The sequence below is a fragment of the Gavia stellata genome, chromosome Z (genome assembly GCF_030936135.1).
Source record: "Gavia stellata isolate bGavSte3 chromosome Z, bGavSte3.hap2, whole genome shotgun sequence".
Lineage (NCBI taxonomy): Eukaryota > Metazoa > Chordata > Aves > Gaviiformes > Gaviidae > Gavia > Gavia stellata.
Genome location: NC_082637.1, coordinates 47,483,078 through 47,507,963, shown reverse-complemented (window position 1 = coordinate 47,507,963; position 24,886 = coordinate 47,483,078). Strand labels below are relative to the sequence as shown.

Below are 24,886 nucleotides of genomic sequence, written 5' to 3'. Positions count from 1 at the left end.
ACCATGGTGTCATGGAGAACTTGATATAATCTCTATATACACATTTTTAAACACTATATTCTTGAACTTCATTTGAAGCCTTGTAGTGAAGTACTGTAAGCCTTCACACAGTTTTCACAAATGGAGGCAGATGCTGGAACCTGTGACAGGATCCCAGTCCACCAGTATCTCCAGAACCCAACTCCATTAGCAGAGGGCTGCAATCATTCCACACCAAACACCCAAACAGCTTTTCCAGTAGAAACAGACTTCCTTTATCCAGACCAGCATAAAACTGGTCTCTTCACAGCTACACCAAAGCTACTTTGCAATACCACCATTCAAGACGGTTCTTCAAGCTAAAGCTGGAAAATCCTCAGGATCATCAGGATTTGGAGCAACAAGCTGCACCTATAAAGTAAGAAAGCAAGCTTTATAAAACTGAATGCATTTCAAAAGCATCTGACAGCTATGTATATGTATTTTATCCTGAAAAGGGTTCAGTCTTCTAGTCAAATTAAATGCTTTGTATCCATCACTATCACAGAAATGCTAAGCATTTATCTCAGAAGTTATGACTACTACAATTTCTTCAGTATGAACATACTTACAGGGCTGATCTACTGCCTGGGGAGGACCAGAAGATCACAAGTTCTGCAGCACTGAAGCAATCTCACCCAAAATACCATGTTTTCAGAAGCGGCATTATTATCTTTTTACATTCTAAGGCTATTGCACATATTGAACTGCAGTTTTAAACTCTATGTTACTATAAAGAGCCTTTTACATTCAGATGAAACAAATGCATCAAATCACTTCAATATCACTCTGTAAGTTCCCAACCCTACAGTATTTTACTCATACTACACAGAAGTAAACTGAGACCTTCAGTTAGTATGAAGAATAAAAATGTCATTTTTCAGTGTACAAATGCTTTTTTTTTTTTAAGAGAAAAAGGTCAGTGGAAGTTTGTTTAAAGGTTATATTGAACACTTGTATTATTCTGTAGGATGCTGCAGAATTCTGTCTTCATCTGTAGGATCCCAGATTTACTGATCTCACTCACAGTAATCAAAGTACTATTACTGTACTATACTGAATTTTTTTGTGAGGGATACAAGCCTTTAATCGTTCTAATTACTTCCCAATTTGTATCAAAACTCATTGCAGGGACAAATCTTAATTGCATCCTTTCCTCTAGTTACCATTACAGCAACTAGTAATCAGAAATTTATGTGTTAACATTTGTGAGCCTGAACTGGTATTTAATTTTAAGTAACTTGAACTTAAAATAACCAGGAACTCAAAATAACCAGGCGAATGTACTGTAAGGCAGGAATTAGAAACAAGTCTATCACTGCAGAAATAAGTAATTTCCCACAAAAGGGGGTGGGACACACACCACCACCACCACCCCCACCCAACAACCAAAAAAAATCCCCAAGCAAACAACAACAAAAATCATAAAAACCATTACCACTAATTCTGGTCGAGGTTCTGCCCGCTCAACTCGTCTGCCATGACCACGACCACCTCGTGCTCCTCTTGATCCACGGCCAGGGCGAGGAAGACTCCCAAAATTAATATCCAGCTGAGACGTTATGTCATTCACTGGTCTTCGAAAGACATGAGAATCATCTTCAAAGTCTTCTTTTTGCAACTAAAAAGAAGATCTGGTTAAAACCTATACCTTCCATGTACAACCTCTCCTCTCCCTGATACGAATACACACACACTTGTATTACAGACTAAGGAGCAGATAAATCAAGATGACATCCGGAATAGAAGACAGGCCTTAACTGCACCGGGTTTTAACAGAGGCGAGGCAATTGCAGCTTGCCAGATGCCTGGGATAGTTCTTTGTTGGCTCAGGAAGTCCTGACAACAAAATCTTCTGTACCAGCTCCATAACACTGAAGAGGTTTTTCAGAAATATCATCTACAAGGTCTTCGAGGGGACTAGAGAATAAGGCTTAAGCTACTTACTCATACAATTATCTTCAAGTAATGGTTAAAAGGCCATAGTGAAGTACGGTATTTGGCTACTAACTGATCTATTAGCCTATCTGTCTGCAGCTGTGAGATTACTGTTGTTTTAACTCTGTGCATTCCTAGTAGCTAGTGGATGTAAGACTATTTCCCATAGTAATTTTAATGTGCACTGTAGTAATGACAACATACATGTAAACTCATTCCATGCAGTGATGAATCACTTATTTTATTCAATGTCCAATACAGGGATTTGACTTGTCCATGTTACACGGTCCCTGTACCTCCTATTCTATGTTCATTTTAACAAGGCCCCTTGATACTGCCAGCCAAGAAACTTTATGGGCAAAAAGAACAGAAGCTTGCATGCATTCTTCACACTTGCATACCCTCTTCAGAGCTTGTGAAAGATACTCTCCCCACCCCTACCACCATCTCCCTCAGAGAAGGAAGAGGGGATAATGGCAACTGTGACCACCAAAAGCCATGCTAAAAAGGATGCAGGCCACTTCAGTATTAGTGTCTGTCCCTGGAAGCGCTCAATGACCTCAAGTGATTAAGACTTAAAAAGCTGCAAGTTTTGATGTTAGTATTCTAACGAGACAAAGGATAATGTGTATTCATATGTGCATGCAGACTTTAAGGATCAAAATTCCATCATGCTAGACTACAAGTATATGCACATACCTCTGTGACACCCCCCCCAAATCTGAACACTAAGTAAGCAAGAATCTGTGAAAGAAGCCTCCCCTCTCTCCCCAATCTTATCAATAAACTAGAAGTTCTCCCTGAAGTGTCAATCCCAGCAATATGACAGAATAGAAGTTAGGGAAAAGGGCAGGGTGGGGAAGCACATTACTACAGAACAAGCTCTCCAGAGTTACTTCTAAGAAGCAGGACCCTAAAACTGAAAAAAAAATTTTGTAAAAATATATTCTGAGTGTGCAATGAAAGCTGGGATCCAGCACAGATGAGAAACAGGACACTTACCATCCAGACTAACAGGTGTCAAAACCCGAGTTTAATATATACTTGCCAATATACATTTGCATGTAAGCTAAACAGGATTCAAAGTTAGGGTAAGAAGTGTTTAGTAAACCAAGTTTCTCTAGCAATGTTACCAGAGATCTACATAGTTGGCGGCAGCAAGGACACAGGTTTTATATTGCTAAGACTGAGCCATAAGGTAGAACAACTTGATATATTACGTATTTGCATACAAAATTGGGGTGATGATGTCAGAGAAGAAAATGAACAGACAGTAAGTTTAAAGCAAGTTTTGGGGCACATATGTCATTACAGTAACAAAGCTTAGATACTGATTCCTAGTCTGTTCAGATTATACCAAAACTACTAGAAAAAGAATAGAGCCCCTGGGCATAAAGCAGAGTTTAGAGAATTCCTGAGGCAATGCTTACATCATCACTATATTTTGACTTGTGAATCACCACTGCTTTGGAAGGAACAGTGGATTCTGGCTTCCGGATGTTGAATTCAGGCTTTGGTCGATTCTGTTGCTGAAGATTTTTCCACTCATCTAACGTCATTTCTTGAACTACTTCTTCCATTGGCTCTCCTTCAGCAACTCTAAAGGTTTATAGTTGTAAAGTAAAAACCATTAGCTTGCAACACGCCAGGATGAACAAGAACACTAATCTCTAAAGTAAAGATACTAAACAAGACATTTGGAATGTTTCTCACCAAATCACTATGCTCGATTTCACTTACTCCCCACAGTAACTTTATGTGCAAGTTTTACATTAATATAAGTTGGAAAATATACTTATGGCCTGTTTGAAATTAGTCGTATGAACAAATGCTGTCTCTAGCCTCCTGTAGTAAGTTCTGGTATTTATCCAGTCTCGTTATAAGTAAGTTCAAGCACTTGGGATTCTAGACAAAACCAGTCTGTCTTTTGAGCTGGTATATTCTCAACCCTACTGTTTAATAGTAGACCTACTCCTAGCAAATACAGCCATAGTAAAAAAACCCACACCAAGCAGTTTTAAAACACCCCAATTGCATGGTTTTATTGACTCATACTGCAGGATGACAATATGAGATGTATTCATGTTTCAGTGCAGGTTTCAGGTCTTTTTGATGACTGATGATCACACCATGGGATCTTCTAGGTAATTATTAACATTTCCTTTGTTAATTTAACAAGATGCTTCTTTGATTTCTTTTGTCAGATGTAGTAGCACACAAGGAGACAGTATTTATCACCTGGCAAAACCAGATTAACTCTAGTCCAGTCTTAATCTGCCACAAAGTGCAATAATGATGACACGTTCAAGGAAAACATATGGAGTATGTCAGAGTCTGCCTTGCATATGTTTGAAGTGTGAAGAAAGAAGTCCAAGGCTTTATGTCTGTATCCATAAGACAAGATAAGCAAGACAAAACTAAAGATTATTCTCCACTCATCAGTGCTTGACTACTCTTCTCCCACTTTTCTGATGCTGACCAAGACTGACTTGCCCAGGACCAGCAGCTATTAGAGTACACTACAAGTATACCTTTTAATGATATCTGCAGAAAGCTTTTTCCTGCTAAACAGCATCACAAGCAGGGAACACAACTCGCTTCATCACCATAATTGCTTGCTGCAGAACCAAGTCAAATATCATGAACTACAGGAAAACCTGCACTGATTACTCCCAGACGCTTGAGAAACCGCTTCTCTGTTCTCCCACACAAAAATGTTATGCATTGCAATAGCAGTCGAAGTTGGTTAAGTATTTCCCTAACATTGATTTTTCCAGAAAACCCTTTCATTAGGTCCCTTCTGGTGGGAGAACTATGGATTTGGTTTTCCTCACTCAATCACAGTTCCACGTCTTCTGCTATCAAATGCTGATGATTTTTCCAATGTAAATATAGAGCTGATTAGATGCAAGTTGGAAATTTGTTTTATCATGGAAAAACACGGAGTCAAATGACAGCCAGTGAACTGTGCATTTTGTTTCTGAAGTTAAACAAGCACCCCATCAGAACACAAACATTTGTTGGGAGAGTTCTGTACATTTAGATCTAGCCTATATAGGAACAGGCCTGCTCCTTCTTTCTACTTGATCTTGCAGAGAACCATTCTATTTCTTGCCAGTCAAAGTTATACAATATTTTCCTGAAGCACCCAGCATATGACAGGTAGAAGCAGAACTGAACAGTAAGACAATCCTTAATTTTGGTTCTAGGATGAACACAGTTTTAAATGCACTCTGCAGAAAAAGTAAATAAAAATATGCAAGTCCTGTACTATATGCCTACCCTTTGACATGCCTTCATGCCCTGTTATTTTGAAAATTCCAGCTATATCAGCCAGAAATTAAAAGTTAGAAGACTGGTAAGCAGCTTGTAGTTCCATACTGATTAAGAAGATCTGAAACTATATTAGAAGGACTGTTAAGAAAAAAATTAATCAATTTACTGAGTTAAATAAAAAGGATACTGGTGAAAGATGCAGCTGCTTCTGGAAAACACCAACATATACTGTTCCATGTGTAAGAACATTAAGAACCAACTGCACCCCAAACATTTCAATTTGTTGTCCTCAAGAGTAAGAAGCCAGCTAATTTTTGATCAGTTACTCCCAAAACTGAACCTTCAGATAAGTCTTGGAAAAACAAGACTAGTTGCAAGCACCCAGAGGAAGCAAAAACGAGAAAGTAAACTAAGAAAAAGGGGCTCTATTAAATTGGTTTAATTTCGTCCTGAGACACTAACTCAGGACAGAATCAGTAAATTACACATCTGAACTTTAGGAAGTCTTTTGTCCTCCTCTCCCATTAAGTTTTCACCACATCAGGGAGACACTGTTTCAGCTCTTGGCGAGGGCTGTAGAAAGATATAGAACTGGTTGCAACAAGTACTTGAGAAGTAGCTATCAGTCTTTCAACGGGCAAAAGAAAAACAAGCATATGACTAGAGCTTTAAGGTCAACTCTGTGCAGTTATCCACAGTGTAACACATAATATATTTACTGCATTTTCTATGGCACAAAGCATGTGAAAGAAAAGGGCACCAGGAAGTCCCAAGGACAAGCAGAAATATGTACTCTCATGCAAAAGCATCAGTGGCCCAAACACAGAAAGAACCACTAGCAAGGCAGAAGCTCTGAAGGAGGGACCCCAACGCCCCAAACTATGCAAGAGTATTGCAGGTAACCCAGTCAAGCTGAACTTCTAATCAACAGCATTTGTCCCTTCTGCAACAGCGTACTATTACAAGGAGACACATCGACAGTTTTGTCTGAAAGAGATGTCACTGCTGGTAGGGTGGAACAAGGTCTCAACTGAGTGATGTCTTCTACATGGGAACAAGCAGAAAGTCCAGAATAGAACTGCAAGACAGATGTGAGGTATGAAATACATGATCTGCATGGGAGGCCTTTAAAGAGATGCTGAGGAGTAAACACACATAACGCTAAAAAGAAAGAAAATTTTGCACACCCATGATGTTAAGGCAAGACACTCAGGAGAAAAAGAACTCAAACACAGTAGTTTCTATTTTCAAAGTACTGGGAAGACCATCAAAGGACACTGAAATATCTATCAGTAAGGGACATGAGAATCAACTAGACAGGTACGAGAAGCAGCACAGATATGGTTGGTCATGCCTTGTGTCAGCAAGACCCCTTTCAGATCGAAATTTCTATGATCATAAAACAACATGAGGACATTTCACTACACAGCAACTTGACCTCTCAAAAAAGAAATCACAGGTATTGCTTTGAAAAAAAAGTACACATCTATCAAAAATAACCACTTGCCTGTTCTAAAGAAAATACTGGTGGATTTACACTGCAGATACTTGGTTTTTTTCAACTGCAAAGTATGGTTTGATTTTTACTCCAAAGGATGGTTTCAGCTGCTAGGTTATTAGCAGTAGGATTTTGTTTTAGGATGCTGAGACTTCCAAGGCAAAACACCTCCCAGTAGTGACACCGCAACAGGAACCTGCATATCACATTTTGGACAGAAACTTGATTGTAGCAGATTATTTTGGGCACTGAGCCTGCATGGAAGTGCACTCTGTGCATTACTTTCTACCTTCTAACCTTATGCATTTTTAGTAACTGCTTGGTGTGCATTTTCATTAATCAAGTTAATAAGCTCCTTGGGACACCAACAATCATGCTTACAAAATATTGCCAGACACCTAAGCACGGCCTCTGGACATAACAAATTGAATTCACAATGCAAGTACATACCAAAACACCAAATAGGAGCCTTCAGTAACGGCTCCTACTGCTTCAGTGTTTTCAATGGATGACCATAACCCTCTAGCTATGCCTTGTTTACTGTGCATACCTTTCTTGGAAGAACTGCTCTACATGAAGACATCAATATGCAAAAGAAATGTTGAATGGAAGAGAATGGCATTCAGCCCAGTTGTTCAGCTGATTATTTTCATATCATTAAAAATTATAGAGGTCTTTTTCAGATCAGTTTTTGTATTATTCAGCTGCACAAAGTGAATTTTTATTCAGCTTTTATCAAGAAATCAATGACATGAATCTTCCCTATTAAACATCGTTTACAGGAGCATTAACACCAGTTATAGCAAAATTCAAAGTTAAACAAGGTAAGACCAAGCAACAGCTGTACAAGTTAATTACAGAAGAAAAACACTGAACCAAATACTTATGAAGATCTGGCTTGGTCTATGGATAGCTTTACATCACTATTAAAAACCAACCAACCAAACAAAAAAAACCAAGAGGTAAATACCTCAAACTTGACAAGTTTTGAAAGCTTCCTATTAAATGACCAGAAGAATACATAGCTCCACCAAAAAAGCTCCACCAAAAAGGAAGAATGTCCTATGTGAAGAAATGGAAGAAAACCGCACAGAATAAACACTAACTCTGCAAATACCTTTGACAGGAATTGATCAGACTATGTGTCATACTGAATAAAAAGAAACATCTATTCATTTGAATTACCAGTAAACACAAGTGTGTTACATTGTTCAGACTGTGAAGACAAGTTCAACAGAAAGCAGCTGTGAGCAAAGCTTACACTGCTGTACTACTTGCGTATTTTATATTTATTAGTCACAGGAAAAAAAAACCAAACCAACTATTAGCATGCAGTTTGGGATGCTATAAACAGAGACAGATATTGTTGATACACTCAAGGGAATTTGAAGATATGGAAAGAAATAACTTGATTTATATAATAGAAGTATTAAAGAAACTCTTGTCCCGCAATACTTTGCAAATGGAAGCTCAAGAACAGCAATGTGGACACAGTCCTGAAGGCAAGACGCAGTAAGTTACAGGAGCCCACATAAGTCTCGCAGTAAGTTACAGGAGCCCACATAAGTCTTTCCAGAGTTGCACTGAAATTAGCCAGTACCATACCAGAAAGCTATACCGTATCTCCACACAGACAGATTATTCCCGATTTCCAGGAATACTTTTTTTCTTTTAAATGGGAAGAGTTACAACAGGAAAGAGAAGAGAGAAGAAAGAAACACAAGTTTTTGATCTCTTCCTCAATACAAACACACACCTGCAATAAAGCAGCAGAAAAGAAATGGATTCCTTAGAGTCACTGCATTTAAGAGTCAAAATGAGAACAATCCTAGCAGTAGCTTAAGCGAACACACACCCCTACACCCTCAATATTGAGGCTGTAGTGAAAGCATAAGAATCTTTTGCTAGTGTAGCTAGAATCTTTTCCTAGTGTATGTTACCTGCCAGAAGATAGCAACTCTGGAGAGCAGGGGCAACCTAAGCATACAAGACCTTAAAATACATCCTGAAGCCTGAAAAACCACTGCATGGTATTAGTGACTGATGAATACCGACTGAAAGAATTTTATCTTAGTGTATTTTAGTTGTGTTTGTCCGATTGCACGGGCACCTTAAATACCTTTTTCTCATAGAGAACTTCAAAAAGCAGGGTAGTTTTTACAAATTAGCCAAGTTAAAGGTAACAGACAATATGTAGGTCCTCCTTAAATTATCACCAAATCTTAGGAACATAAGCATCACTAGGCAATTAAATGTAATCTGCAGCTGTATAAACCAAGCTTTAGTCAGCTTTTGCTTTTAAATATTAGCAGAACAACAAAAATAATTCCACCTTGTTAAGGTGTATGCCACACAACCATCCCTAATTACCTAGGCACTATTTGCATGTCTCCTCTTCTTTTTTAAAAAACAGTCACCAAGCTGAGACTACACCCAAAGGTAAGGGCAATGAGGTGTATCTAATTTGTATTTTGTGTACAGATTTGTGAGTCTTCAGGACAATATCTACCACACTGAAAAGAGTACACAATGCAGAATTTTGTACTTGTAGGTTACTTGCATTTTTGAATCTTACAGATGTCAGTGGCCTATTCCATAATGAAGCTTTTTTAAAAAACATGAAGAGGAGTAAAATCTCCAGAAAGGCTCACAGTCTGACTGAATAGTGATCTCTGAGAAAGGGAAAAGAATTAAAGACAACTGGCAGATTCTGTTAGATGTCTTTGCCACTACGTATACTTCTCATGCCTTATGCTCTACAAGGAACTGATGTCAGGACACATCTACAAAGAGTCTGAATTGGAGTAGAAACAAATACAAGTCTGAAACAAGTAAAGGTACCAGTAGCTGACAAAAAAGCTGAATAACTGCTCTGATATTTAGCTAATACAGTGCATTTTTGACAGTTTATCTATACTACCCATCTGATTTAAGTTAGTCTAGAAACAGCTTTCTGGAAATCCAATCATAGTCACTCAGTTTCAGAGAGATTTCCCCATGTATACACACCTCTAGCTATATATTAAAAGCTAGTTTAAAATTAAAAGAATCAAAGCTGTATCAACTCAACTTCTTACAGGGTTATACAACCTGAACATATAAAACAGGTTTTGTAGTCTAATCTGCTTTATAATTAAAAAATGAACCAAGGCCACTAATAACTGGAGCTGCATCATTAGGTAAAAGAAGCTTCATAACAACAGAAGAGAAGCCTGACATATTGCACCAACCCTCTTCACTCATTAGGAGATATTCATCATATGCAATTTGATTATTTTTTTAAAGTCTTACTTGGACAAGATTGTCCAGTTACTTTTTCTTAAGCCAGTGTTTATTTGCTGTGAAGTAAATTCTCACTGGCCACTAATCAGGATGAAAGCCAGAAGATGAGGGGCAGATTTCTCTCTCAATTTCTCTAAGGCTCGCTGCAAGACCACTTCCAGCAAGTTTTTCAGGTTCTACACAGGCCCTTCATGAACAGACAACAGCTGCATGGTATTAGTGACTGATGAATACCGACTGAAAGAATTTTATCTTAGTGTATTTTAGTTGTGTTTGTCCGATTGCACAGGCACCTTAAATACCTTTTTCTCATAGAGAACTTCAAAAAGCAGGGTAGTTTTTACAAATTAGCCAAGTTAAAGGTAACAGACAATATGTAGGTCCTCCTTAAATTATCACCAAATCTTAGGAACATAAGCATCACTGGGCAATTACATGTAATCTGCAGCTGTATAAACCAAGCTTTAGTCAGAATTAGGGATGCATTTTCTTGACTTGCAAATATAGACAAAGCTTTCCTATTTTTAAATATGTGCACTAGCAAAACTTCATAGTTCACATTTCAAGTGTGCCTCCCAATACAAGTGTATCAGTAACAGTCAATTGTTTTCTTTGCATTTAGAAAGAGAATATTTTAGTCAGACTATACTTATTTAGAGGCTCTCCTTCAGATGCCCCTGGCTGCTCAGCTGTTTCTGCAGTCTCTTCCATAGGAGCAGTCTGTTCCATCCCACTAAAACAGTAAACAAAAAAAAAGACAAAGTCTTCATGGGTCTCACTGGAAAAAACCTCAACAGTGACTAGTTGAGTGACTAACAAAATGAGAAGTATTAGGAAAGTCTGACTTCTATGTACTTTTCATTAAAAAAGTGAAAAGAGAAAGTATGCATGAAGAGAAAGTAATTAACTCGTGAATACTAATACCAGTACTTGATTACAGTTTATCAATGATGTTTGGGTTTGCCTTTTTGTTTCTTTTCAACTATTAAAACAGTAAAATTCCAAGCTCATATTTTCTGTAACACGGACATTAGTTCATTGTCAAACAAGAGCAATAGCATACTTACTTTCATTCCACTGGTAGGCAAACCATAAAATTAACACCTTCAAGCTTCGATGCGTCATTGAGCACAATTAAGGCAAAGACATGCTTTTAGAACTGTTTAGACAACTCCAATTTAATGTCACTTCTACCACACACCCCCCACATCACAAGAAAGCATTGATACCTCATGTTTGTAATGTAAGTTCTGATGCTATTGAACTAAAAAACTTAACTGGGGAGAATAAATCAAAGGGATCTTAAATTTCTTGTACTTTATGAAGTTCACACAACATTCCCTGACATCCTACAGAAGCTAGTTTTGTGCTATCAGCTCAGAACTATGTTAACCTAGCTGATCCTTTATTTTGAAAAGCCAGAGCACCTAAGCAATCTTTTACTTTTAGTATGAAATATTATAGAAAAGATAGAAGTTAGTACAACCTTTCAGAAGAACTTGGAATATCAAGCCCCAAAATTATTACCCATCAAGGCTGTATTTTTCAACTTTTTAGCCAGATTGCCTGAACCCATGATCTAAGTTTTAGATTTAAAGTTTTATTTTTAAAACAATTTTGTGAATGAATGTGTACATGGCCAAAGATGTCTGCTCTAAGTTCAAAGAACTGCCTTTTCTCTGTCCTTTATCAGCCTTCAATTAAAGAGGTCTAGATGTGTACGAGAACAAAAGCTACTGGAAAGAGTAGCATGTTGCTAGGCGCAAAGAATGGACAAAAGCTGACGTTTCCAGTGAGCTTTTTACAAGTCTGAACAGAAACCAGTAAGAGAAATACAGAAATGAATTGAAAATTTCAACTGAAATTTTGAAAAATTGAAAATTGAAAAACTGAGCATAAATAAGCCATCACATTCTGTCACGGATCCTCCTGTGCACTTTAAAATGTATTTCAGTGGTAGAGTCAGCTAAATATCACAATTCAGTGTTGCTCTGGAGGTATCACAGCTTTGCAATTTAGAAATTATACATAAAACTTGAGAAAAAGAGGCTGGACACTAACAGAGTTTCCATCTTTTAATCAGCCTTTTGTGGCCATGCCATTAAATACCAGAGTCCCAGTTACTTGACTATTGAGAAAAGCCGTAACTTATTTCAGTTAAAAGACAACTTGGCCCCAGTCAATAGTTTTTGGCAGTCTTAATTGAAGAAACATCACCATGCCTTTGCTACAATTTAATCTCACCAATATGAAGGAGATGAGGTCAGGAAACTGTAGAACTACGTTCATCACAACAATTAATAGAAAGCAAGGCTTATAAGGCTCAAAACGGAGATGAAACTGATGAACAGAAAGTGACCATCTATGGTGGACACAAGTATATGTTGTACCTTGTATCATCTTTAACTGTTCCCCAGTTGCAAGCTCCACTTCCACCCTTTTTGTCATCTGCTTTCATTCCTCTAGAGACAGAAACAAGGTTCTGTGAGTTTAAGAGCTTTTTTTCATTAGGAACTCAAACTAAAACCAGGTGTTGACTTTTTGCCAGCCAACTTGGATACAGAACAAGGGAAGAGAATACTTAAGAGCTTAAGAGACACTACTGCTGTGCTGACTATTGTTTACTTGTACACCAAGTAAGAAGCAGCACACAGAACACTTACGTTTTATCATTCCCACTTTGTCTTTCAAATTCCCGTTTTCCTTTTTGGTCAAAGCCATCGAAACTTCTATTTATTCCACCACCTCTTCCTCTACCTCGCATTCCACCTCTTCCTCCGCCACGACCTCTTATTGGCCTTTCACGGTCTAATTTTTCAATTGGTCTAAAAAGAAGATTTCTAGTCATATTTTTGTTCCTACAGAACTCAGTTAACAAGGAGAAAAAAATTTTGTATGGTTGTATTTGTGCAGCTGTGAGAGACATCAGTATATAAGAGCCACTGTACAATTTTTAGAGTGCATCTTTACACAGCACACAGTACAGTTGTGTTAGTTTTGTCATTAAAAATGGACATAAAATGAACTCAGGGGAAATTATTACAGATAAAATGAATAGAAAGTTCAGCTGTTTACTGATAACACTGAAAACATTAGAGAAGTTAAATAAAACACTATAAAACTGTCAAATCTTCAGCCACTTCGTCTGGCACTAGCTCCACTGTCTAAACCCAAATTTATATGCAACTGCTAAAAATTTCAGGGAACTTGTGAAATACCAACTATTGTGATGTAAAGTAAGAACAGCCACACTCTCAAGCAATAAAGGTTCAGGTGGAATTTTCTAGTACTTATAAAGAAAGCAAAAGTGATATGCATTCACGGTCCAAGCAGTAAGTAGTATGACAAAGGTTTATTTTCAGTTTGAACAGTAGAATTCGTGCAACTTGGAACCTGCAAAGCTTGGTACGTGAGCTCAGAAATGAACATTTATGTTGCAGAGTAGGGGTTACGTTTTCACATCTTTACACTTTTCAGTATCACCTTGTATTTCTAACATTTAACAACACTGCTTCCAAATCAATCTGCGAGGAAGCTGAAATTACAGCTCTGACAGGCATGAACTAAGTTGTTTTGCAACAAATTTACATGCTAATAATGCAACCACGCATTCAAGTCACATATGGCTACTAGATCTGTTTTAGCAAGGTTAAGTCTTTCCCTTCCCAACCCTGTGCAGATCCTCTGTGAGGCACCTTACTTTGCCCTATATGATACATACCTTTCCACTGTGAAGTCCACTTGTCTTTCTGTTTCATAGGAACGGTATTCCCTGAAAGACGGTCTCCATTCAGTTTTGTCTTGTTTCACCTCTGCTCCTCTGTTATTGAATCCTTGCTGTTCTCCCCGCTTAGGTGCTCGCTTCTGGCCTACACACGCACATATAGATTACTAACAGTTTAATAACTGGATTGCAGTTACCAAACTACTGACTGAAATGAGACGATTACACCTTACAGTCTTCTGCTTTACCCTCTCCAATCCCAAGTCCACCAAAATATTAAAAGCACTTACAGTTAATGTTGCCAGTCACTGTCTGTTTTAAAGACATCTTACTTTCCCTTCTGTACTGATAAATCTGCCTCAGGCAAAAACACTACGGGTGTTGACAAGGCTCAGACATTTCCAGAAAAGACAGGGTAAATAAAAAAATCTCATTTTGTTCACATTAAGTCACAGAAATAGAGAACAAAAACTGTTCCTCTCACGTTCTCTCAAAGATCTTGCTAGTGTACTACAGGACAAGGCAGAGAAGCTTCCATGGAAGCAAGATGGCTGCAGCAGCAATGAAGGTGGGGGAAATAGGACTGTTTGAGACAGGCATTAGTTGATCATGAGACAACACACTTCCTGCCAGATGAGCTGAATTTAGAAGTCTGAGCCTGCACCTCTACTCTAAGCTCACAGGTATAGTATCCAACATCCAGAAGAGGGTCACCTCCTTCTGTTATGGTTCTATGGAGGAGAGGACCAGTCACAAACGCTGAGTTCAAGTAGCAGAAACCCAAGCAGTAAATACAAAGGCTCCAACACCACTAATTGATTCTAGAATGTCAACATATTCCCAGATGAAACATATTTAAGCTTTCTGGGGGTTTTGTTCAACCATTGTTGGGGTTAAGGAAGAGCAGGTTGGGCAGGATGAATGCTGAGAAATTGTGTATTATAAGAGAGAATGAATTGAGGTTATCCACTCAATCCATCTACATCTAGCATAAGACTAAAGTTCATTATGTGCTTCCCTCCCTATTCTTCCAAATTCTGTGCTGTATTTAGGACAAAGTTCTCCAGAAGGAAGCAAACCTTTTGTCTGCTAGGCCCCTACACTTACAGTACTGGCTGAAAAAGGTGTTGGTTTCAGTCAATTAAGCAAAGAACTACAGAAACACTGCTCTCAGACAAATGAAACTGAGCTATTCTTTCCACAAGAAGTACCTGTGCAATGCTGAGTAAGTTACTGAACACGGGTTAGTGGGCAAGGGACAGTCCTGACTACCATGCCTCTGTTGCTAGCACATAAAGAGGGGAAAAAAAGCCTTTTCTATGTCACAATATTAAGATACAAATTAATTCATAGCTCCATAGAAATGCCTGTATAAGAAGATCTGTGATCAAAGCTTAGGTCCCAAGCATGAAGTCTGTAACATCATCTTTAAAAAGAAAACTTCAAAGAACTATCCACTCAGTAAATAAGGTAGAAGAGTGGTAAATAAAGCTTTTTGTTATGCAGTAAGGACAGTTGTATCTGTACACAGTTTTATTTGTGCTGCAGAAGCGACCCTAGCTTTGGTTTTCTTTAAACGACAAACCACTTGACATAATATACTCCAGTAATTACCTCTTCTCAAGATTTGGAGTTGCTCAATCCTTAAAGCAGCAAGCGTATCCCAATCCCAAAAATTACGATGTAATATCTGGATAAAGGACAACTTTTGAAATCAGTTTCTGAGTAAGCTTTTGAAACCAGGATGCTTTAATGAAAAGCAAAATTATAAAGAACACAGAATTGTACAGGCTGTTGGGAAATGTTTGCTTTATGCACATATCGACTATACCACCAACTATACAAGTGTTAATTCCAAATTGGAATCTTGCTGTGGAAAAAGTGACTACTCATTTCTGACCTCACTTTTACTTATTTTACTTGGATCTGAATGCGCAACTGCAGTACAAGAGTGCCTTGTTATGTATTTTTGAGCATCTCTCTGGCTATCAGAAACATCAGCTATTCTAAACAGAATTAACTTGGCAAGAATGCAGTAGTCAGAGATCACCTTCCCTCCGTACTTAGTATTAACCTCAATTTCACCTTCAGATTCAAAAAGGTCCTTAGAACTAGTAAAGCAATGCCAAACAGATGAAGATGCAAAAGTCATTTTAAAAAGATGGTCTCTGGTTCTGTTGCCCAGTACCACTTAAAAGTACTTCAGAACAAGTCTTGTTGCCAGATATGCCAGTGTATTGCACGTCACTAGCACTGACTGTGCTAGACAAAGCAGTCATCTTCTGATTTCAGTCATCACTCTGATTTCAGTGCAAAGCTATTTGACTTTGATTCTAACAGGTGACTATAATTACTACAGATGGATTTTAAATACTAGAAAGATTATTTGTGGCACTTACTACCTGTATAAAAACATTTTTAACTGGTTTGACAGATATGCCGCAGTGGATTAAAATGGTATGCAGCAACTGTATCTCTCTAACAAGCCAAGTCACCCTCAGGGCAGAATCTTGTGACCTGCTTGTGAAATCAGATCAAATACCAGCACAACTTTCAGCTCTGCATATAAGGGCAAACTAAACTGGACCTTAGCAGCAGTGACAGCATAAGCTATCCCATTTCAATCCTCTGCCATGTGTCTGTTTTTATTTAAGGAGCTGAAGGGCTACCTACCCTTTGGGAAAGAAAATAAACCAACACATAAGCAATCCTGTGTAGTGCTGCCATAACACCTTTCACTTAGAAGGAACTGGGCTACACTTCGAATGCTCATTAACTACTTCTCCAAGTACACCCCTTGTCTGCTTGTTTGCATATATAGACTGGTATGCAGACTTTCTTCAAAACCACAAAAAATGCTCTGGAGTTTTGCAGATCATCTACTTGTGGTCTTACACACATCATGCTGAAAACTGAAGATTGCTCTTTCCTACTTACCAAGTTTAGCCCCTCTTTAAGGTGGTTTTCCTGTGTCTTACAGTTACATCTGTAATCAGCTGAAGACGTTGCCACCACTCCCCACCTCACCACCGCTTTCCCGGGAGGTTACTGCAGCAGCCCAGTCTGTCAGCTGAGTTGCCTGTCACTTTACTTTCTAAACTAAAGAATCAGAAAATAAATCTGATGCTTAAACTGTTTCAAAAGACCCAGCTTTTTTTCAGAAGAAGCAGCTGAGCTATTATTAGTGAGAAAGACATCTGTATATACTAAAATTACTAGGTATAGTACTAGACATTGCTAAAGAGAAAAGCCCAGTTTTACAAACCGTTGTTAAAACTCTAAATCATATAGAGCTAACATACTTAAGTAGTTTTCACTTTCCCCACAATAATATTTTACTGTCAGTATTAGTTTTGTTCATACTGCAGCATTCAGATAGGCAGACTTCCTAGAAAAGTGTTTTTAATAAGCATGTCTCACAGAACTCTCAACTGGGAAAGCAAAAATGGTTTTTAACACCTGCATTGCCTGGTTTCCCAGACAATGGATATCAATGTATTAACAGACAGATTTAAAACAAGGCAGCAAAATCTAGCTGCCTTTGCAATGTTGTTATCTAGCTCTCACCAAGTTTCTCTACCCATATCATCTGTCCTCAACCAAGTGGGACTTCTGCTTGGGAAGAGATCATTTTCTTGGTTTTGTGGGCTCTTCACTGGCCCCCACTGTGACAGTGTGGTCTCATCTTTTTTTTTTTTTAATTTTCAGTTTTAAGGGGAAAAAATGGGGTTTGTACAGCAAACCTTGACTTTAGACAAACACCACAAGAAGCCCAGCCTGCAACTGCTATCAGTGACTACAAGCTAGAGCAGAAATCTTACTCTGTTTCCCCCATTCCTGTATATAAGGAGCATGGCAAGTGAGGGTGGCAGCTGGCATGCAATTTACAGGTTGAGGGAGGTCACTGCTGCAAACAGCACCAAAACCTTGTATTCTGACTTAAAATCCATCTGACAACGCCGCATCATAGTGTTTTAAGAATTCCCACAGGCCTGAGACCAACTCATCCCACCAAAATAGGTGAGACCCAAACCCACTGAGACAATTCCATCAACACTCCATTTCCACAAATGCAGCCTGGGATGAAGAAGTCCCAAACAAAGAGTTATTTCTATTTTGCCCAAGTAGCACACACAGGAACAAAGCAAAGGCAAACTGAGTGTAGTTTTCATTCAGTTAGTATGAACATTACAGCAACCATAGTAGCCAGATGAAAGACTTTTATATCTTAGAGCATGTATTTGAAGAAAGAAAAAAGCAACAACAAAATACTTTCCACCTGGCAATCTACCCTTAGAGGTTTTCTGAATCAAAGACTATAAGCCTTGATTTATGGAGGACAGATCTGCCATGTCTTTATCCAGACTGCTTTCTGCATAGATACATGCTTTGAAATATCGTCACTCTACAGCAAGAAGTGCCACAGGTCAATCACAGTCTCTGTAGAAAAAGCATTCTTTTTCCTTATTTCATAAAAATCTGTCTGAAATCATATCCCTTTACTGATGTAAAATAAGAAACAATAAATATTCTTTGCCTTCTCCAAGTCTCACCTGCAGTTCTATATACACTCCTTTTGTATCTTCAGACACCTCCTCTCAAAACAAAAACCTTAATTTAAATTTCTCCCAATACATAAATCGTTCTGTAAGTTTCATCATGCATGTCACTCTAGTGTGCTTTTTCTAGTTTTAACATCTCTGAGGTGACCAAAAGAGCAGACACACTTCAAGACATGGGAAGGTGAGATTTCTTCAAAGGCATAACAATTCCTTTTCTATTCTCATTGCTACTGCTACCTCAGTAACTCCCAACACTGCTTCTCTCCAAGATGGCAACTGAAAATACATTGTGTTGTTCTACCTTAACAGTCCCAACGACTCCAAGCTCTCTTTCCTAAACTACAATAGTTTGAATTAGAAAAGTCTTTCACATTATAGTATAGCTTGCAATGCTGCCCCCCACCTTGATCCACGTTCTCCCATACATATTACTTTACACTTACTGATAGTAAATTTCCTCTGTCATTTTATAGCTCATTTACAGTATGCAGTTTGCGTCATTGCCCTGCAATTCTTCTTCCACTGGGCTAAATAACCTTGTACCAGCAAAATTTATTCATTTATCCCTCTCACAGCTCTTCTAGCACAGACTTTGCACCCACCTACACACATAAGATAAAAAATTTAAACTGTGCTTAAAATTTTTCATTTCAGACAAGTTTCAACTGCCTTGTAGATGTTAAAACAAAGCTAACAGCAGCACAATCACTGGTTCTAAATTCAAATCTCTCTTTCCACTTATTCCAAGAGACCTTTCTTTCCTCTGCTTTCAGCTTAACAGCTCATTTTTAAATGAGAAAAACTGACCCTCAAGAAACAATTTAATGGGAGTTCAGAGGAGATGAAGTAAGTAAAAAACCAAACAGGAATACTGCTCCAGTTGGTCTGGAATGAGGGCAAGTGGAGAAATTGTTCTATAATTCAAGGACCTCTGTCATTAATTATGGCTGCATGCAAAGACACTATTTCATTACCTTTTCAGCAACACAATAATACCTATACATGGACAACTGATCTTCCTTTACAATAAAGCTGCGTAACTGGAAATAGTAAAAAACAGTTTGCACTCTAAGGGACTTATTTTGCTGTATTTCAGAGCATAGCAGATTTAAGACTGCACAATCTCACTTCCTCCCCTTTGAATGTGTGTGTCCATGTGATTCTAATTCCAAACTTCAAGCAATTAATTTTGGGAACTAAAGCATGGCTAAGTACACTATTTGCAAAATAATACCACAGTATCCCAAAATACAAAAAAGGCTTCAGCTATTGCATGCAACACACCAAAGAAAGACACATGGAGTTAGGCTCTATTCTGTGGTATTTAGTTTTCATGTGTGCCCATATTCAATTACAGAATTGCCTACTGCAGCTTTCCCCTGGGCAATCCTTATGACTATGTAGCTGAAAGAATGATACCAGAATAAGTTACTTAGAACTAAGAAAATTGCAGTCCGTGTAAGATAAAATTCCCCAGAAACATTCCGTGCCATATTAATTTAAAACTATAGCTAAAAACCTCAAACACATAGTATTCAGGAACTATATCTAAATTTTACATGAGTCATCAAATGTACGTGAAAGAAGAAAACCTTTTAGAGGTATTAGCAACAAAGGTTTAGAGATTTCAACAGAACAGAGCTTATTACTGCATGATCAACAAATTTAATTTGCCTAGACCAGTAAAGAATGCAAGCTCTGCAACTGGGCCTTTTGAATAAAGAGCTGGCAAATGCAGTTTGGCCACTGTGCTAAGAATGAACGGACTTAACATTAAGTGGTGCAGTTATAAGAGCTGTAATACCTACATACAGCCTTTACCCAAATCCTCAGCATACAGTCTAAAAATCACAAAACACCACAGTCAGTAAAAGAGAAAAAAACACATCATTAAAGTCAAAAGCATAGGTTTTGGTAGCCTATGAAATAGGAGTCCATTTTCTCCTCAAAGAAAGATTTAAAATAGTCTCCTTACAGTTGTGTCACTTCATAATAAACAGTTTGGATTCTAAAGGTCAAAATACTGGATTATGTGGCAAAGTCCTCTTAGGAGGTTTGTTTCAAATTGAAAACATCTCCAGAAATTAAGTAAAAACTCCTCTGGAAAAGGCAGTGAAGAACTAAAAAAGTTGACTTATAGAACTTCTGAGTAAACCTTCCACTCTAACATCAAAACGTAATACCGAAAGAAATCTCTCAAGACTAGTGTAAAACTTCTTATATATTGCAAGATCGAAGACTAGGCTTACTTCAAGTCTTTCTAAAGGTAAAGATTATTTTGTTCAGATTTAACATGCTCAAGAAATAATAGAGTAAAATTGTGAAACTTTTAACAAGACTTCTTGTAACCCAAACAAGCAAAACACCCCAGTAATTAGATAAAACAGTCTGGAGAGGGCCTAAAGGAGAGCCATGAAGATGACCAAAGGGCTGGAGAGCCTGCCCTATGAGAAAAGGAGCTAGGTCTCTTCTCCTTGGAGAAGAGAAGGCTCAGTGCAGGCCACATCACAGTGCTCCAGTACTTGGAAGGGCAGCTACAAAGAGGATGGAGGCTCTCGCTTCACAAGGAGCCACATGGAGAAGACAAGGGGCAACAAGTACACGTTGCGTGAGGACAGGCTTAATCTCAGTATCAGGAATTGATAACGATCATTCACCAGAGCAACCTCCCCAGGGGTGTGGTGGAGTCCACATCACTGGAGGTTTTCAAGATGCAACTGGACAGGGTGCTAGATGATCCCTTCTAGGCTGCCCTTCCCAGGAAAGGTTGGACCAGACAATCCTTCGAGGTCCCTTCCAACCTGGGCTGTTCTGTGATGATTTTATGGAGTACTAGTACAATACAGACTGAATTTTGTCGTTTTAACCGTAATACCAGAATCTGATTCAGATGTTCAGATGGGTCTAGATGCTTCTTTATGGTGTTTAATTCCTAATCAGTGAAATGAAATTAGAGGGAGTTATGTCCGAAATCTGGAAAAAAAAATCACTAAGAAAGACTGGAAACAAAATCTTTTAAGTTTTCTTTTTTTTCTAAATACAAGTTTAGTCATTATTTTCACAATTGAGTAATTTTAATCAATATTATTTATTTCCGCAAACAGAGGTGCACTCTTCTAGCAATGCATCCATCATTAGAAGCTCTACGCTAAATTGAGCGGGTACAAGGACCTTCCCGAGTGGTAACTCATTCTCAACCATTAAGCTGATAGTCCCCTGAATCTTTTACTGTATCCAGAAGTTTCCTGGTTGAATCCTGTATAATAAATCAACTTTCTGCGGCCCAAATAAAAAGCTGCACCCCCTCTTCCAAAAAAACCTCTAGATTTTTCCCTCAACCCACCACCTCCTTTATATTTGTCAGCTACTGTATTTGCCCTAAGTCACAGGATGATCTCTGTCCTTCAGAGCAGACTTGCTAAGACACCACATCCAACGGAGGAGCCTGCAGACAGGACCCAGTCTCAACTCTTTGCCCTGGTTTAGCATCCTGACCACTATACGTTTACAGTCCTTACTTAGCAACAAGCGCAAGACATAAACATACAGCACACACAGAATCCAGGATAGCCACTTTCTTTAAAGAAGAAAGTGCAGCATTTTTCAGAGCAAACAACTCTTTTCAAGATTGATGTTAATTCACTTTCAAAAAGGCTACTATAAGCTAGCAGTCTTTCCTCCATTTTAAATTAGCAGGAAATTAAAACAAGGTGTACATGCCTGATGTCTCTATATGAGAAACTGGGTTTCTTAACACCAAGGTAGCAGAAAATAGTCAAAGACACTCACAGGGTCACTGTGTACTACCACAGAATTACACTCGGAACCTGTATGCTTAAGATACCTACAGACAAGTAGGAGGTAAAGGATGCTCTTCATATACTTCCACGCTCCTGGTAGGTTTCAGATAACCACCAGTTCTTGTTCAAGAATTTTTTCATCAAAACTTGAGACTCTGCTTTTCACTGAACAGGCTCCTTCGCCTTCTGTTGACAACCACAGCAAAGTATCCTTTAAATAAAATACGTCTGTTACTAGTGTGAGTATTGGTCTTATAGACAGAAATCTCCGACAAAGTTACGTAACAACTGCAGAGGAATCTCAAAAGACGGGTTTCATAGAACTGTCCAAAGGAACAGTGACAACTTGTTAGTATCATCCTCTACAAAGGTGCTCGTTAACCAGTGCCTATTTGGCATTGAAAGATTCTCTGCTCCACAAGGTCAAATAATCGCTGTTGGAGCAGTGCAAGACTGTAAGTCTAAGCAATAGAACTGGTAGCACTGGCAATGACTTGATGGAGCAATAATCCTGATTTAAAAGCCACACCTTTTTCTAGGGCATTAAAACACACAGTTCAGTTACTGTGAATTTAACAGGAGCTTTTACTACAGGAAGAAATTAGTATCTTAGCCATAGTTAATAAGCTTCATTGCCCCGCTGCAGGAGAATGGGAATTTACAACAACTCAAGAGAGTAAAACCAGAGTCTTCTGTACAGAGATTCTCAACATTTGGAAACCACCAGCCAGCTCTCAGATACTTTACATACTGAATCCAGCAACCCGAAGCTCAATACCAGGTAAGTAATAACAATCACACTCAGAAAAATGCCTCCAAACACAAGGAGCTATAGCCCCGCAAAGCCTTCAGCTGCAAAGAGGACTGTGCCAGACATTCTGATATAAAAGCTGACTGGCTCCCCGTGGCCCAAGCAACATTTAGCATCAAAATCTAGCAGCTGACAAACAACCTAGACCATTCCTGAACACTGTGCTAAAGAGTTCACCCAGGAAGTAAGTTTTTCTTCAAAGGTTTGGGCATCGATGCAAGCTTAAGGCAAATTAAGCACAGATTGCCGGACACGTTATAACGCTGAAGAAGTTGAAGTGCCAGAAAACTCACAGGTACCAAGAAAACAAGCCTGGAAGCATCAAACACTGAAGGAAAATGGCCAAGGTGACAAGCGATGAAATGCATCAGCAGGGATGCTAGACCAGCATGAAAACTACAGATGCTGCAGTGGAGGATTTAATGCTCTTCCATCTGCCTCTCAGGACTACTTCCGAAGTTTTCATTTACACGTTCAAAGGCCCGATTCCCCCCACGCGAAGCCTCCCGCGTAGGCTGGGAGAGCTCCGCAAGACCGCGTCCGGAGTGTGCTCCGGTTGTCCCTTGCTTCTCCAAGGAGCCTTTCAGGTATGCGTTCACAACGAAAAAAATACAGTAAACCGGGTTTTCTCAGCCCTGCTTCGGCCCTGCTCGGACACGGGGCTGCACGCCACACCACGGCTGCCAAGAAGCGGGGCAAGCGCGGAGCCTGCGGCGAGCCACGCCGCGCTGCAGGGCCCGGGCTGCCCGCACCCGGCATCACGCCGCCGGGAGCAGCCGCCAGCAGCCCACTCCTCAGGAAAACCGGCTACCGGGCCGCTCGCCCCGCGGGCCCGCCCCCCCGCCTCGCGCCGCTGAGGAGGCGCCGCCGGCGTACCGGGCTGCGGCGGCCCCCCGCGCGCGGGGGGACTCCCAGGCTGCTTGCGCTCCTTCTGGGACTCCCTCTTGCCGCCGCCCGCCCTGCCGCCGGGACCGGCTCTCCGGGCGGCCGCCGCCTCGTCGCGCTTCTTGCGCTGCTGCTGGCGGCGCTCGGCCTCGCGCAGGATGTCGAAGGGGTCCGACTCGTCGTCCAGGAGCTGGTAGAAGCGGTTGGCGACGGCGCAGCCGAAGCTCTCCTGCATGACGGCGGCCACCGGGCTGCCCACCGTCCCCTTCATCATCGCGGCGGACGACTTCCCCCCCTCCCCCCCCGACCCGCGCTCCCGCGGCTGCCGCTGCGCAGGGCTGAAACAACGCGCGCGGCGGGAGAGCGCGACAGGGGAAGGGCCGCCGCGCCGGCCCCGACCCCGGCTCCGGCTCAGCGCTACCCAGACCGCCGCGCCGTTGCCGTTGCCGAAGCCCCGGCCTTCGCCGAGCCGCGGCAGCCAATCGAGCTTCAGAGCTCCGAGGAGCCCCGCAGCCACCGCCTATCAACGCCGTCTGACCCACCCAGCGCCAACAGGCGCGACCAATACTAAATAACAGCAGGAGCGAGCAGCCAATCCCGGCTTTAGGCTCCGCCCCGCCCCTGACGTGCGGCTACGGCCAATTAGCGCGCAGCGCCAGAACAGCCAATAATGGCTCACTGACCAATGCGGAGTGCTGCTCAGGGCGTTCGACGTGATTAATTATTCATGAGCTATGCATTATTCAAGAGCTGTTCCCGCCCGCCCCGGGCTGCCCGCGGCCCGCTAGCGGCCACGGCGCGGATAGCGGCAGGTGCAGCCGGGCTACCGCCGGGCTACGGTCCGGGCACCCGCACTGCACTCGCCCATCGGTTCTTTGGACGCAGTGATCGTAGGAAGCTGGCAAACGTCCTGCCTATTTGTATGCGTGTCTGGGTAGACTATTTAGTAAGAGGTTATAATCTGATGTCATCACGTAACTGTGTCACCACGGGTCTTTTGACATAATCCATGTCCACTGACGAGTGACTTTAATGAAAGATGGACTAGGCACGCCAAGGGCAGCTCCGGTTTAGGTGGCCAGCACACTTGCA

At 40.3% G+C, this 24,886-nt stretch overlaps 1 protein-coding gene across 1 annotated transcript; it reads right to left on the bottom strand.

Moving 5' to 3' along the window:
- Positions 1 to 34: 34 nt before the first annotated feature.
- HABP4 (hyaluronan binding protein 4) lies at positions 35 to 24,068 on the bottom strand. The gene is made up of 8 exons (XM_059833809.1): positions 23,786 to 24,068; positions 13,734 to 13,881; positions 12,676 to 12,837; positions 12,403 to 12,474; positions 10,662 to 10,745; positions 3,387 to 3,555; positions 1,457 to 1,639; positions 35 to 390 (listed from the first exon to the last, which is right to left on the bottom strand). The coding sequence occupies exons 1-8, from the start codon at positions 24,066 to 24,068 to the stop codon at positions 334 to 336; spliced, it is 1,158 nt and encodes a 385-aa protein (XP_059689792.1). The 3' UTR covers positions 35 to 333.
- Between the last annotated feature and the right edge of the window lie 818 nt (positions 24,069 to 24,886).

Bases quoted from the DNA above. Each gene is read 5' to 3' on its own strand.
- HABP4 (XM_059833809.1), bottom strand. From the start codon at position 24,068: ATGATGAAGGGGACGGTGGGCAGCCCGGTGGCCGCCGTCATGCAGGAG. The intron at 10,746-12,402 runs GTACAACATATA...TTACTGTTTTAG, and splicing joins ACAGTTAAAGATGATACAAG to TGGGATGGAACAGACTGCTC. The intron at 391-1,456 runs GTAATGGTTTTT...CTTACTTTATAG, and splicing joins AACCTCGACCAGAATTAGTG to GTGCAGCTTGTTGCTCCAAA.